The sequence below is a fragment of the Epinephelus lanceolatus genome, chromosome 9 (genome assembly GCF_041903045.1).
Source record: "Epinephelus lanceolatus isolate andai-2023 chromosome 9, ASM4190304v1, whole genome shotgun sequence".
NCBI classification, from domain to species: Eukaryota; Metazoa; Chordata; class Actinopteri; order Perciformes; family Serranidae; genus Epinephelus; species Epinephelus lanceolatus.
This window is the reverse complement of record NC_135742.1, coordinates 1,863,552-1,878,959: the sequence shown is the minus strand read 5'-3', so window position 1 is coordinate 1,878,959 and position 15,408 is coordinate 1,863,552. Positions and strand designations below refer to the sequence as shown.

The following is a 15,408-nucleotide window of genomic DNA, read 5'->3' as shown; positions in this document are numbered from 1 at the left end:
TTAAAAAATAAAGGTGTAGTTTTGTCTGACTTCAGATCAGTGAAATGTTGCTGGATCAAATTATCCTGAGGGCGTTTTTCTGTCTTAACTTTCACTTTCTATCGTCAGACTGGTGACGACTGACAGAACAGCGGTGGTTTTCATCTACAGGTAAAGATTATAACTTATTACAGTTTAAAAAAAAGATGCTAGAAAACTGATGTTTTTCATATTTTATTTTCACATATTTTTCAGTCAGAGTTTTATCAGAGAAATCTGTCTGTCTGAAGGAAACTCTGACAAATGTTATTCTGTTTTGGTTGTTGAATCACATCAACTTTAAAGTTACAATTAAAGCCTTTACATTATTCTGAAGTTAAGTTTATTATCTTTAGACATTAATGTGACTGAAGCAGTGCAGATATAAAACATAAAACATGATTCTTTAATAAATGTTAATATTTAGTTTATGTTCTGGAGACCAGATATGTTTAAGAGTTTAATGAGAGAAATCTGAGACAGCAACTCTGATAGAGGTTATGTTTCTATAATATCACATTTAAAGTTGCTATTTTAGATTTAAACTAAAAACCAAGAAGAGGCTGTAACCATAATCACCAAAGTGACATTAGTTTGATTTTAGACTTTATTTATTGTTTTGTCATCATTTTTAATCTTGTTTTGCCTTTTTAATCTGTTTTTGTCACTTAGTTTTAAATTGTTATAACTGTTGAATCTACTGTTTTACATTTGAATCATTTTCATTGTCCCGCGTGCACTGGTCCCAAAACTGTTTTTTGTCTTATTGTTTTATGGTCTACACTTGTTGTCTCAACATCAGCTTGTCAGTCATCTGTGACACTTCGAACTGCAGCTGTACAGATAAAGGAGAGTTTGATTATTGGTGTTTAGTTGATCACATTTTAAGGTAATGTAACTGAAGAAGCTCCGTCACATTAAATCATCTTTATTTATTCAGAATCAGTGACATCTCTTTTGTGAGACCTCACGACAAACTACAAACAGCCAAACGTCGTTACACTTTATGTAGGCGACATTATAAAATGCATTAAAGTAAAAACATGACTTATCATTTTAAGGGAATTTCTCACACACACACACGCACACACACACACACACACACACACACACACACACACACACACACACACACACACACACACACACACACACGATCCCTGTAACCAGAGGGCAGGTTGTTCCTCTCAGTCCCCACTGTGGTTGTAAAGGTGAACGAGACACTCCACTCTGCTCTGTAAAAACATTTTGCTCTGTAAGTCAGATCATTTAAATTGTAATTATTCTTTCTGTAGGTCGTTAACGCAGCAGTTGGTCTCCAGCTGAATTAGTGTCTGATGTTTCCAGCAGAGTGACGTCATGACGACTGCAGCATCAGGTGAGCCCAGTCAGATGTTAGTAGTATTCTCTCTGTCCCCACGAGATAAATATGGACCAGCACTTTGTCTCACTTGTTAAAATCAGGTTTGTAAGTCCTTGATGAAACTCACTCAGCTGATTGTTTCGTCTCATTTCAATCTAATTCAACATTAAATAGGAGAAGCACTATAAACTGTGAGTGACTGACAGAACCTACAGCGATCAGAGCCTTAACCAACACATTCTCACCCGGTCACTTCTTGACGTTTGGTCATGGACTTTCCACGTCCACATATGGCGTCCAAGGTACCCTGGGTGTGTTGGTTGTTTACATTCTGGGATGCCGTGTCAACGTCAGCCTGTTACATGCATTGTCTGTTTTCAAAATACACTTCTGTTTTCACAGGAAATGTACAGTTTGCATACAGTCTCAGTGACGTTTGTTCCTTCAACAACAAAAACGTGGTTGGGTTTAGGAAAAACAACAGGGTTTGGCTTTAGAATCTTACAGGACATGAACACCGCTCTCTCAGGTGAAAGTCGGTGTTTGTTGGACCCATCCACCACCACTTCCACTCGCCCTAGTCGAACTTTCGCTGCCTTAAGTCCTTGTCCTTGTCCTGCTGCGTTTGCCCCTGACGATACCGGAAAGCGTGGAAATAAGTCAAAGTGTGGAGGAAGCGGCGGACCTACGGGGAAGCCTGCTCCGTTCTCCCCGCAGTTAGGGACGATTCTCCACGGCCAGGCTGTCGGCTGGGTGGAAATAAAGCCCTTTTCACACAGTGCGCGCAAAGGGCAGACCTCTGCCGACGAACCCATTCCTTGTGTATGTGCTAACGCGGCGCAAGAGCGCACCGCTCTGCCGCCAAGCTGAGCAACGAGAGGGCGCCACGCAATGCCCTGCAGAGTTTCAGAGGACCTGGAGAATGTTTTAGGATAGTAATAACATTATATAAGATAATCATATTGCAAAGATAATATATATAAGATAATAACATTAAAGACAAAATTCAATTGCAATACTTTTTCAAAACTTGATGATTTTACCTTTCTGTACATTTTGTATACAAATTAATTAAATAATTTTGCTTGTAAATGTCTATTTGCATCACATTTATTATGGAAAACACATTATTTGATCAATTGACATTGTGCCCCTAAAGTTCTTTGTGCACTCCTTACTTTTTCAACTTAGGAGCACATGTGCTCCTTGGGAAAAAAGTTAGCGTCAAGCCCTGGGGGGTTTTTGTCTTTTAGGATCCTTTGGCCTCTGTGCAGGCACCTCGCCGATATTACCGATGCTCAGTAGATGGACATAGCTAATGTTCTGGGCAGGTTTTAATCCCCCGCTGCAGAGCCCTCCTGTCCTGGACTGTCCACATATGATGCCAGTTTGAAATGTTTCCAGTCAGGATGGTGTCTCTTGCAAAGCTGAGAAGAACTTAGCAGGTGAATATTGTTTTCAGGGTGGAGATGTGTGATGACCATGGCAGGTTCTCTGTGACGCTGATGATTCTCAGGAAACTAAAACTGTTAGACTGCGCCACTGAAGCTCCACTGATAAGCTCCATTGATGCAGACATGGCTGTTTGTCGTCATCCAGTTCTCACTCCTGACTCGTCAAATACCTCCATTTTGTTAGTGGACCTCAGCGTCAGACACTGATGCACAGTGCCACCCTTTGCAGCTGATCTTGATACGCACCGGATGGCAGTATTTTTTGACGCTCTGGGTAACTGCCGTAGTATAAAGAGCAAGAGAGTCAGCATAGGGCAGGTGGGAGTGGAGGTTGATGGGTCAAACTCGGGACTTTCACCCAAGAGCACACTGTTCTTTACCATGTGACACCAGAAGTCAATCGAGTTGTTGAGTTAACATTAGGTTTCTTACAATTGTACCTTTTTGAGCCAAACATTCTGTTTTTCTAAACCTAACCACATCTTTTGTTGCCTAAACCTAAAGAAGGAAATAAAAAATCAAAGTGTTTTACCAATGTGTAGGTTTACTTTGAAAAATACTGTATGCATCTAACAAGCAGAAACTGTACATTTCCTGTAATAACAAAGTGTACTTTGAAAAGACACAATTCATGTAACAACCGTAAATTGACACGCCGTCCCTCAAGGTCCAAAACTGATGCTGGAAGATGCCTAGAGCGCCATAGCTTGACGTGTAGGTCCAGTGACAAAGCGGTGGTGAGTTGGGATGAGAATGTGTTGCTTGCATGTCCTTTTCCCCAGAAACAGCGCTCAGCTCATGATTTTGCTGAGGTTGAGCAGCAGGTTGTTTTCTGAGCACAAGATGTGAATATGAAGTCTCACTGTTGTTTGTAATCCAGCTGACGATGGTGGTGTTGTCCACAAACTTCACAACAGAGTTCTCTCCATGTTGGGAGTTGCAGTCGTGGGTGTACAGCGTGATCAGGAGGGGGCTGAGCACACAGCCCTGGGGGATCCCAGTGTTCAGCCTGCCCGTTAGCATTCAGAAGTCGTCAGATATCGCCCCTTTGTCAGCGGTTTTGATGTCAGACACCCAATGCTAAACCAAAAAACCCTTTTGCAGCAAGATGATACACCGCTTGGAGGCGTCAGTTTGTAACACAGCTGGAAGGAGCCTTTCGTGCAGTCGGCTGGACGGCACCTGTTGTGGCAGTATGATACGTGGACAGGCGGCATCAGTTCATAATGCGGCTGGATGGCACTAGTTGCTGCAATATAATACACAGCTGGACTGTGTCAGTTTTAAACGCTGCCGTCATAATGTAGGGAGCTGGAAAGTTCCTGTAGAGATGGAGGGGGTAGATGGGTCCAACAAACTCTGGACGTTCACCCAGTAGATCAGTGTTTGCCTCCCACAGGTACGTAGAGTCAAACCATGATGATTTTTTCTAAACCTAACCAGGTGCTTTTGTTGATGTCTTGATGTTAGTTGCAGCATCCAAGATTGTCAACAGCAGATGCAGGAGGATACCTAGCACGTAATATGTAGACGTGAAAGTCCACTGACAGAATGTATTGGTTCAGCAGAGGAGAATGCAGGCCTGCCTATCTGGACTTTCTGGGGTCTGTTTGTGAGGAAGTCCAATATCCACGTGTACAGTGTGGTACTCAAACCCAGTGTGCATCAGCTCGCCAGTCAGTTCCACGGTGGAGATTTTGTTGAATGCTCAGCTGAAATCAACAAACAACTTTCTGATGTAGGTGTTATTTTCAAAGTGTGTGAAGGCTGAGAGGAGGGCAGTGAAAAGGCATCTGTGGATCTGTTGTTTCTCTTTGCAGACTGGTGATGGTGGGTTCAGTCCGGCTGGGACGTTGTTTGTGATGTGCTGAAGAAGCGGTTTCTCTTCATCAGAATGGGGCTGAGAGCCAAAGGGCGGAAGTCTTTCAGAGTAGACACTGCAGACTTTTTAGAGACGATGGGTCTGTTTTGAAGCAGGTGAAACACTCCTGTGACAGCTATGCTAAATATTTCAGTGCCGACATCAGCTTGCTGGTTGGCACATGTTCTTCGTACACTGCCAGGGATGTAGTCAGGTCTGGCAGGTTTGCCCACATTCATTCACAGCAGGGTTTGTCAAAGCAAAGTTCACAATGCACAACTTCAAAATCATCAGATCGCTGTACTGTTCACACAACACAGCTCGCTGTGTTTTAATGCCCATTTCATACTGCACCTCTTTAGCCCTGATTTTCCACTCGCTGACAGTTTTTGGAGCTCCTTGAAAAAAGCCCCAGATCAGAGGCAAAGGATCGTATTTTACATCGTAGAAGTCGGTATAGGACCCTCTCCACTTTTTACTGTCTGAAAACTAACATGAAAAAAAGGGAATTAAAGTTTTTTGTATCTTTAATTGCAGCAAATTATACGGAGAGAGAATGGTGCGTACGAAAAAAAGTATACCCGAAAAACTAAAAAGAATTTTAATTCTGTGTAAAACCTTTAAAGTTTTGAAATCTTGAGCTCCACAGGGTTAAATACTTTGTTACATATATAGAAACATTAATTTTATTCCTCACTTTACACATTTTGCTTTATTGCACCACCTTTATTGTTTCAGCGAAAAGTTTCTAAATCAAAGTGATGGTCAGAATCAGTGGTGTCAAACATATGGACTGCAGGCCAGAACCGGCCCAGTGTAACGTGTGTAGACGGGGACAGATAAAGGCTTGAAGATAATGTTTTCCCACATTTATTTTCTCCTGCAGACATCAATGTGGCACATTAATTAGCTTCTGGACACCTATTTCCGCACCTCTGCTCCCCAATCTGATTACATTTTCTCCTTCAAGTCCAAATACATCAATCTGACATCACTTTATAGTCACAATATTATCCAAGAGCTGTTATAATTCACTGGAAAACTCTTAGTTCAACTAAGAACAATATATTTCCTCAAAACCAAGTAACACTACATTCAAATGGAAAAACACTGACACCTGGTGGGCAAAGTATGAAAGTGCGTGTGAGGTGGAAACATAACAGAGAGCAAAAATTCTAACATGAAACAAACAAAAACAGACCTGCAGAAGACAATATGGCACCTCTGCTCCTCAACATACACAACAACAGCATTTTACACCACAAATCAGATGTTAGAAACTGATCACATGACACAGTGCAGCTCGCTGTCATATAAATGGTGGTAAAAAGTTCAATGAAAATGCCTACAAAACTTGTAAGTGGTCAAAACAACACAAAACAGCTGCTAACATGACAGTAAAACACCGTTAACAATATGCACCAAAGTTTACAACATAAACTGCTCAATTTACAGAGTAAATATTGAGGTAGTGCAGCAGCATTTTTCAATGCAACTTATCTGCCAGCGATGCAAAATGGCACTGTGAGAGGCAGACAGAAGGGGCTATGGAAACCCAGGAGGTACAGAAGAGGTGATGTGCAGCAGGTTAATTTCCACAGGAAACATTAAAAATAACAGGAAATAAAAATATCTCAGAGATAAAATTCACAAACATGACAAAAAAATTTAAACGATAAATAAAATTTACAATTATAGTTTAACAATAAGTATTAATTAAGTGCACTTTAAACTCTGTTACACCTGCAGAGGATCCAAATCTGATGACTTAGCACACCTGATATTGATGCACTTGTTGGGGCTAAAAGTTTCCAGGTTTCAGGAACAAGTTAAACCGTGAGAAGACGACTTCATATGAAATGATGCCTCAGAGGCTTCTCCACCCTGAACAGAGACCAGTATCAACCCATAATATCACAATATCCACCCATCAATCTATCTGCAACTTTTAGTTACACAGAGCTAAGATTAATGTCGGGTACACACTGCACGATATCAGCCTGATTACAGCCCCACACAGCGTCGCATGGTGTCGGCTCGGATTGTGAACGACAATGAGTGTCGTACCCGATAATCCATCGTCTTATCTCGTGTAGTGTGTGCCTCACGATGTCCCGACAGAAAGTCTAGCATGTTTGATTTTCTTCTTGTCTTTCTTCTTCCATCACAGCCGTCACTCTGACCAATAGGAACCAGGAGCAATCTGCTGCCATGGAAACTGTACGACAACAGCCCAGCCGTTTAGATATTTCAGTGTTTCCCCTACCATTATATTAGGGGGGCACCTTGCCCCCTCCAACAGCAGCACACACACACACACACACACACACACACACACGCACACACACACATACACGCACACTCACACGCACACACACGAGCACACTAGAGGGCGGCTTGGGCCACATTCTCCTGATCGAACCTGACCCGAGTGTGAGACAATTATAAACGATCCCAGCTCAAACCCAACAACCTTTCTGATTTCAAGTCCGAACCCGACCTGAGCCCGACGCAGTTTGTTACCTGATATAGTTATTGTTATGGACAGTGTGTAAATGACCATCAATAGACTGCTGTTACGCACAGTAAAACACGCCGCTTGCGCAGTAGCGCAGCATGGCACTGTGCACACACCCAGTTGGAGCGGAGCCTGTGTTGCGTTCAGGTGTTGTCACGTAAATAATAAATTCCAGCACTTGAATAGGCCATAGCACAACACAGCAGCATGTCCAAGTGGGCGCTGAGTACTGCCATTAACATCAAGCTAGCAACAGACTACATTAGAAACAGGCCTTTATTTATTATTGCATCTGTATTTTTTATATTTTTACCTCTTATCTGTTCACATTTGCTTTGATAAAGTTAATGCATCGCGCTGTCATTTCAAACTCAACACTTCCTGTATCTGTTTCACATTAAGAGCCCCTTATCATTTCAGCAGAGAGAATCCCTTCATTTTCTAAAAAGGCTTTTATTGTGAAACATTTGCATGAACTTGTTGAGGAGGATTCAGTGACTGTCATAGTTTGCAAGTGGTACTTCATATGTAGTTCTGCCCATCCGGTGGCACTTTTTACGTTACTACAATAACAGTTCATCTGGGACATGAACAGACACAGTGACTGAATAGTAAAAATAATAAAAATATGACAAGAATAACCCGATGACGTAGTCTGTCATGTCTATCAGCAAAGTCATGGCATGATTTTATGACTCCACCATCGTCTGATCTGACATAGCTACAATTGGAACGGACAGAAATGTTGTGTAGTGTGAGGCCAGCATAAGCTAGGCAGCTAGCAACAGTATAGTATATCAGTGTGTCTTCACTCCCCCAAAATACCTTCTTTAAAGTTCACAAGGCCAGAATGTATTTACTTCAGGAAAGTGATATTTGTGACAGCTCCAGAGTATGCGCAAGACAATTTACAGCCGACTGCATACGATGGGTATTGTCCCTGACCAACACACTCTCATCTCAAAGCGTCACATATCACCACTTTGTCAGTCGACTTTTGCGTCTACATATTATGAGCTAAAAAAGAAAACCAACTCTAGGCTGCAACAAAAGCATGTGGTAACATCGTGGTTTGGCTCTACACTCATATGGGAAACGAACACCGGCCTCCCAAGTAAAACCCAGGGTTTGTTGGACCCATCCACCACCCCTCCCACCCAGATACTATACTGTCAGGGCTCATTGTCCTGATCTATCTTATCTTACACTGAGGGAGGTGTGCATAGAGCCAGGAGTCTGCTGTAGCTCTGTATTGCGCTAAACTATACGCCTGCCCACTTTTAGCGGTCCCTCAGCACCCTCCATTACCTGCATCAATGCCCAATACAGATTACATGTGAGTTACGGAATGAATGAATGATGTGTACATTTATGTCTTTACATTCAAAACAGGTAATCTGCAACCCCTGGAACGCAGCACAAGCTACGACTTACTGCCACCTTCCAGTGAGTTAAATTAAACAGGATGTTAAGATCAAATGTGAATTTGAATGTTGTTGATTGTTGACAGATTCGAAGTCTGAAATTATTTTCTCTTTGGAGGAAAAAACTTTTTTTTGCGTATTCAATTTGGAGTTCTATAGTCGGATGGCTATTCTAATTCTTTCTAATTCTTTAATTTCTTTCCAGTGTGTGAGCTGAGGGTTGTTCTGCTGGGGAACAGCTGGTCTCAGAGGAGTTCAGTGGGGAACTTCATACTGGGAGGGACTGTGTTCAACACTGTGGAAGAACCAGACTGCTGTCTGACAGAAAGAGGACAGATAAAGGACAAAGAAATAGTTCTGATCAACACTCCAGATCTGCTGCATCCCAACATCTCTGGAAACAAACTGTCAGAACATGTAGAAAACTGTGTGAGACTCTCTGATCCTGGACCTCATGTGTTCCTGCTGGTTCTACAGCCTGAAGACTTCACTGAGGAACACAAACTGAGACTCTGCAGAGTCCTGAAACTCTTCAGTGATCAATCATTTGATCATTCATTGATACTGATATCAACACCCAGAGAGGAGAGCTCAGGTTTCAAAGATGAACCAGACCAGCCCTTAAAAGACATGATCAGAATGTGTAGATACAGATACCTGAAGCAGAAGAACCTTGAACGTCCAGAGCTGTTAACACGATTGGGTCAAACTGCAAAGGAGAACAATGGAGAGCATGTGAGCTGTGATGTGTATAAGGATGCATCAAAGTCCAAACCCATCAAAACAAAGTCTGAACCCATCAGAGCAGCTTTAAACCTGGTCCTGTGTGGGAGGAGAGGAGCAGGGAAGACTTCAGCAGCCAAGGCCATTTTAGGTCAGACAGAGCTTCATTCAGTCTCCAGCTCATCAGAGTGTGTTAAACATCAGGGAGAGGTGTGTGGACATTGGGTTTCCCTGGTGGAGCTGCCTGCCTTGTATGGAAAACCTCAGGAGGCAGTGATGGAGGAATCATTCAGGTGTATCTCCCTCTGTGATCCTGAGGGCGTCCATGCCTTCATCCTGGTCCTACCTGTGCGTCCCCTCACTGATAAAGACAAGAAAGAGTTAGAGACCATCAGGAACACATTCAGCTCTCAAGTCAATGACTTCACCTTGATCCTGTTCACTGTGGAGTCAGATCCTACAGCTCCACCTGTTGTTAACTTTATAAGCAAAAACAATGGCATCCAGGAGCTCTGTCAGAGCTGTGGAGGAAGATATGTTGTTCTCAACATCAAGGACCAGCAGCAGATCCCAGAGCTGTTGGATGCTGTGGAAAAGATGATGGCTGAAGGATCCACATGCTTCACAAAGGACACGTTCACCAAGGCTCAGCTGGAGAATGTTTCAAGACTTCAAGCTGAACTGCGGGATCTCAAACAGAAAAGGGAGATGAGCAAAGAGTGTCTGAGGATGGTGCTGATTGGGCGAACTGGCAATGGGAAGAGTGCAACTGGAAACACCATTTTGGGCAAAGAACATTTTAAATCTAAAGTCAGCTTATGTTCAGTGACCAAGTGTTGTCAGAAAGCATCAGGAGAGATAGATGGACAGCCGGTTGTCATAGTCGACACCCCCGGCCTGTTTGATACGACTCTGTCCAATGACGATGTTCAACAGGAGCTTGTAAAATGCATCAGCATGTTGTCTCCTGGACCTCACGTGTTCTTACTAGTGCTGCAGATCGGCCGCTTTACAAAAGAGGAGAAAGACTCTGTGGAACTGATCAAGACATGCTTCGGCAAGAATTCACAAGAATTCATCATCATCATCTTCACCAAAGGAGATGATCTGAAAGATCAAACAATTGAGAATTACCTAGAAGAAGACTCTGCTGGCTTTTTGAAAAGACTGATAAACGACTGTGGAGGAAGATACCAGGTCTTCAATAACAAAGATCAGACAGAGCGCACACAAGTCAGAGAGCTGATGAAGAAGAGCAACAAAATGATGACGGAAAATGGCGGCAAATGTTTCATGTCAGAGATGTTCCAAGAGGCAGAGAAAGCCATAAAGGAGGAAGTGGAGAGAATCCTGAAGGAGAAGGAAGAAGAGATACAGAAACAGAAGAAGGAGCTTCAGAGAAAACATGAGGAGGAAATGGAGGCAATGAAGAGAAGAATGGAACAACAGAAAGCAGACACTGAAAAGGAGAGACAACTGAGAGATAAACTACTCAAAGAAATGGAGGAAAACATCAACAAGGAGCGTGAGGAGAGAAAGAAAGAACAGGAAATGAGGGAAGACGAGGACAGGAAGAGGAAGGCGCAGGAAGACAGTCAACAACAGGACTGGGAACAAAAACTTGCAGTTATGGAGGAAAAAATAAAGTCAGAATCAGCGGAAAAGAAAACCACTGACAGAGAGTTTGAGAAAAGTAGAGAAGAGATGAGAAAACAACGAGAGGAGTGGGAGAAGGAAAGAGATGAATGGTGGAAGAAACGATATCAAGAAAATGAACAGAAACAACAAGAGGAGCAATCAAGACTTAGAAGGCTACAAGAAGAATACAAGCAGCAAAGAGAAAATTATGAGAAGAAAAGAAGAGAAGAAGATCAAATCAGAAGAGAACAAGAGGAGAAGGAGAGAAAAGAATTAGAGGAAAACTATAGGACACAAATCAGAGGAATGAAGAGGAAGTATGAAGAGGAGGCCAGAAAACAAGCTGAAGAATTCAATGAGTTCAGACAGAAATACACAAAGGACTTTACAGCACTGGTAGAGAAGCACATGGAGGAAATACAGGAACTGAAGAAAAGGCATGAGCGACAGATGTGGGAGAAAGAAGAGAGCCATGACAAAGAGTACAGTCTGTTACAAAACCTCTCAAGTCACAAAGAAAAAGCTCTGAAAGAAGAAACAGAAACCTTGAAGACAAAGCATGAGCAAGAAATAAATGAACTAAAACAGAAATACAAAAACAAATGTATCATCGCCTGATCCTTCAACTGACTCTCCATCATCATGATGTCAGCAGATCATGAAGCATCATTTGAACATCATTCAAAAGCAGGTTTCTGGGCTATTAAAGATGTCGCTGTGGGACAGTTACAATCTTCACGGACACATTACCTTGTATACAGTCACATCTAGCTAACTAGCTAGCTCACATATAGCTACACCAAGAGGAGTTAGCCAAACGTCAGATCACCAACCTCAAAGATTTGTTTCCTGCTCATTCCTGAGGTGACGTTAAAGACATCTGGTTGGTTGCTGACATATTTTTAAGATGACGTGAATTATCGTTCACCAAAAAAGACCGAGGCTAACACCCTTTTGTACATTGGGATGAACACAGTGTGTACGTGGTGAAATGTGATGTTAAAATGGGGCTCGGACATTGACCAAAAACTGATTTTATTTTTGGACCAAATACAAACTTCAGATGATGTTCAGTTGAAATGTATTGTTGACACATGCAAGTCTTTGACGACACATCTATTATTGTTAACAAGTGCTTGGACAAAGACAGAACCGCTTGTAGTATGAACGCATGCCGCCTAAAAATAACAAACGTAACGTACATTACTTGACTGAGTCCCAGAAGAGCAGAAAGGGACACATACCCCGCATGCACTGCTCCCATTTTTGTTGAGACCGTTGGCCTCAATTTGTGTTGTTTTGCTTTGTTCGTAAACGTTAACATGGTGAATATATCCTTTCATCACATACTGTAGTCCTTGCCTTTGGCTTCGTGAGTCTATATCGTCTTATGTAGCGAAACTATGTAATTAACACTGCTGCACCGAGCTTAACACAGCCGGCATCGGCAGGTTTCTTTTTGTCAAACTTGTCTAACTTAGCAACAGTAACTAAGGTAGCAGGGCTTAGGATGCATCAATTCACAAAATAACCTCAAACCTTTAGTTAATTTATTGAGAATCAATGACTTAAACAGATCTGCTAAAGCTAGCAGACTTGTTAACTGCGGAAAATACCCTTTCAGGGCCGACATCACAGTGACATCATGTTATCAGCTGGAGGTGCAGCTGCCTCTCCCCCACAGGGCTGTAGGCTCCATAGGAGTGTTAAAATGTGTTTGTCTTGTTGTGTTATTGGGAGCCAGAATAGAAGGAGTCATGGCTCAAAACCAGCCGCCACTGCCCGTCAACAAAAACAAAGACAACTATGGTTAAATGTGATAAGACCAAAGGACTGGACGGAGGCCATCATCAAAAATGCTCACATGTGCAGCGCACACTTCATATCAGGTTAGGGAAAAAGTATTTCCTGTTGTAGGGATGAATAAGGTTATGTGTATTAAGGGTTATCATGTCCACCTCATCAGAAACTGGGGAGGGATTAAGAGGAAGATTGGATTTCTCTGCAACGCTAACTTTTTAGCACATTAGCTAACGTTAGCTTCCATAGCAAAACAAACATACATAAGACCATAAGACCCCAGGAGTAGGATCAGACAAACTGACTTGGGATTAAAACCTTAGAGGCTTTCATCTTCCCACTTTCAAAATGTATCACTGGGTATCATAAATTTGATCCGTTTCTTCTTTATTTGAAGCTAACTTTAACCCAAACAGGCCCAAATAGAATATTTGAACTAAATGAAACCAGTGATATTATATAATATTAGAATTCTAAGAACATCTCCGTTAGACAAAGAATCCTCTTACAATTCGTTTAATGACAAACTGGTGTGAGATTCGTACATTGTTTGGTCAACAAGCTTATCCCAGTGATTTTCAATAACAAAATATACAAGCTGTGGCATGAAACATGAGTAAATCATTTAGAAAACTGTTATATAGGGTGACTCTCATGTCACTCGAGCAGTTAAAGGATACCTATGAACTCTCCCATGAACGCTTCTTTTCTTACCTTCAACTAAGGGATTTCCTTAGGAACACCCCTGGTGATCAAATGTCCTTACCAGCTTTATTTAGTGCTGACGAACTGCTATGGCTGAGCGGTGTAACATATATGTAATTGATTGGTTTCAAGCAAGACATATATTTAGACACCGTTTATGTCAATATAGGGTCAAGTTATCGCTCTGCTAATTTATACAATGTAAAATGCCATAGGCTTGTGCTAATAACGTTAGCATGTTGTATTTGTTTGGAAAACATGTTTATTATAAGACAGTTGTTTTGTCAGTGAACCTTGTGAGTTGTAATGGAGCTGAATTTGTAACGTTACCTTTGTTAAATGTTGCTGTTGGCCCTGGTTTCATATGAGTAGGGGACTTGCTAGCCGCTAGGCTAATTCATACAATGTAAAATGCCATAAGCTTGTGCTAATAATGTTAGCATGTTGTATTTGTGGGGAAAATGTGTCCAGATAAAGACAAGTGTTTTTCTGTGAATGCTGCGAGTTATAGTGAAACTGATTTGTGTACTTGTGTTTGAAACTGTTGCTTTGAAGCCATGTTTAACGTGTGTTTAATGTGTGTTTGATGTGTGTTTTGAATTTAAGACATTTAAAGGTCTAAAGTCCAGACTAATGGATGACCTCTCTGTTGATGCTCTGAGCAGAAATAAGATTAAAATATTTAAATCATTTTTCAGCATTAGATTCATTTGAAAGCCGACAGATGGACTTTGTAACTCCGCCCACACATACTTTTATAGTCATGTTATAGTTTAGTGTCCTGTACTGCAAACCTTTAAACCTCTGTAGCTCCAGTGCTGCGTGCAGTTAACGTACAGCCCTGCTCTTATTTGATGTCATTTTTCATGTACATGTTGTGCAGCTGTGTATTTTCAAACAGGGAATAAAATCTCTGTCTTTGCATTTTATTTTGATCACAGACTGTTTTTTAAAAGTGCTCCTGACATCTCAAATGTGGCTCTGACTTGCAGCTGAACATGTAACTAATTTCATAGAAAATACTGAGACATGAATTTTTGTACATATTGCCCAGCCCTAGGCTGGATGGTGATGGAAATCTGTTTTTGTTGTGGGTGCATGTTCAACACACTGTAATTGAAGTCATGAATTTAGCGTAGTCTGGCTGTTAGTAACGTTACAGACGTGGACAGCACAACAGGTACCAGAGTTCCATGAGAACATTATAGAAAACACTAATCTAATATTACTTAATTATCTGTTTAAAAAACAGCTATATTTACTAAATTAAAGTTGAATTAGTTTCAAAATAACCACCGTTGGGGGTCAACCACCAAGACTAGTGTGACTAACTACCTCTGCTATCACATCAGAACTTTTACCTATAATCATTTTTATAGAGCCGCCCTCAGGAATAAGGTGGACTGTGTGTGTTCAACCAGGCAACGTACACTGATGTCAACCTAAGATGCTCTGGTGCTGAAAAGATTACCTTCATTATGTACTCTACAGCAGGAGCTTCAGTTACAGTTAAACATCCCTGAATCCACTTACCAAGGGTTCAACATGTGAGGGAGCTTTACAGACGTGGCTGCTTTCAGGTGTAGCACTGCAGGCTGGACTGACCTGAAAGAGCACATGGTTGCAGAGAATGTAAAAATCACAATATTTTCATGTATAAAATCACAGTGTTAAAGAACAAATGTAATGTCGTAGATGTAAAATACGACTTTGAGTCTGCAGAAATCACAACTTGTAAAGAGCCTCACCTGTGTGAATGATCAACAGGTGAGGCCACAAATGAGTTGTTGTTTACAGCACAGAAACATACACTGATCTACTCACACCATCCACAAATGACACTGTATATACACCAAAAATACACGTTCAAAAATACTGTCATCACAAGTGAAAATGGTGTTTTG

The 15,408-nt window shown here is 41.6% G+C and overlaps 1 protein-coding gene across 1 annotated transcript; it reads left to right on the top strand.

Moving 5' to 3' along the window:
• Positions 1 to 88: 88 nt before the first annotated feature.
• On the top strand, positions 89 to 14,433 carry LOC117252563 (GTPase IMAP family member 8-like). The gene is made up of 4 exons (XM_078171041.1): positions 89 to 150; positions 1,314 to 1,396; positions 8,607 to 8,660; positions 8,844 to 14,433. Exons 2-4 carry the CDS (start codon positions 1,378 to 1,380, stop codon positions 11,615 to 11,617), a joined length of 2,847 nt encoding a protein of 948 aa, XP_078027167.1. The 5' UTR covers positions 89 to 150; positions 1,314 to 1,377; the 3' UTR covers positions 11,618 to 14,433.
• Positions 14,434 to 15,408: the final 975 nt, after the last annotated feature.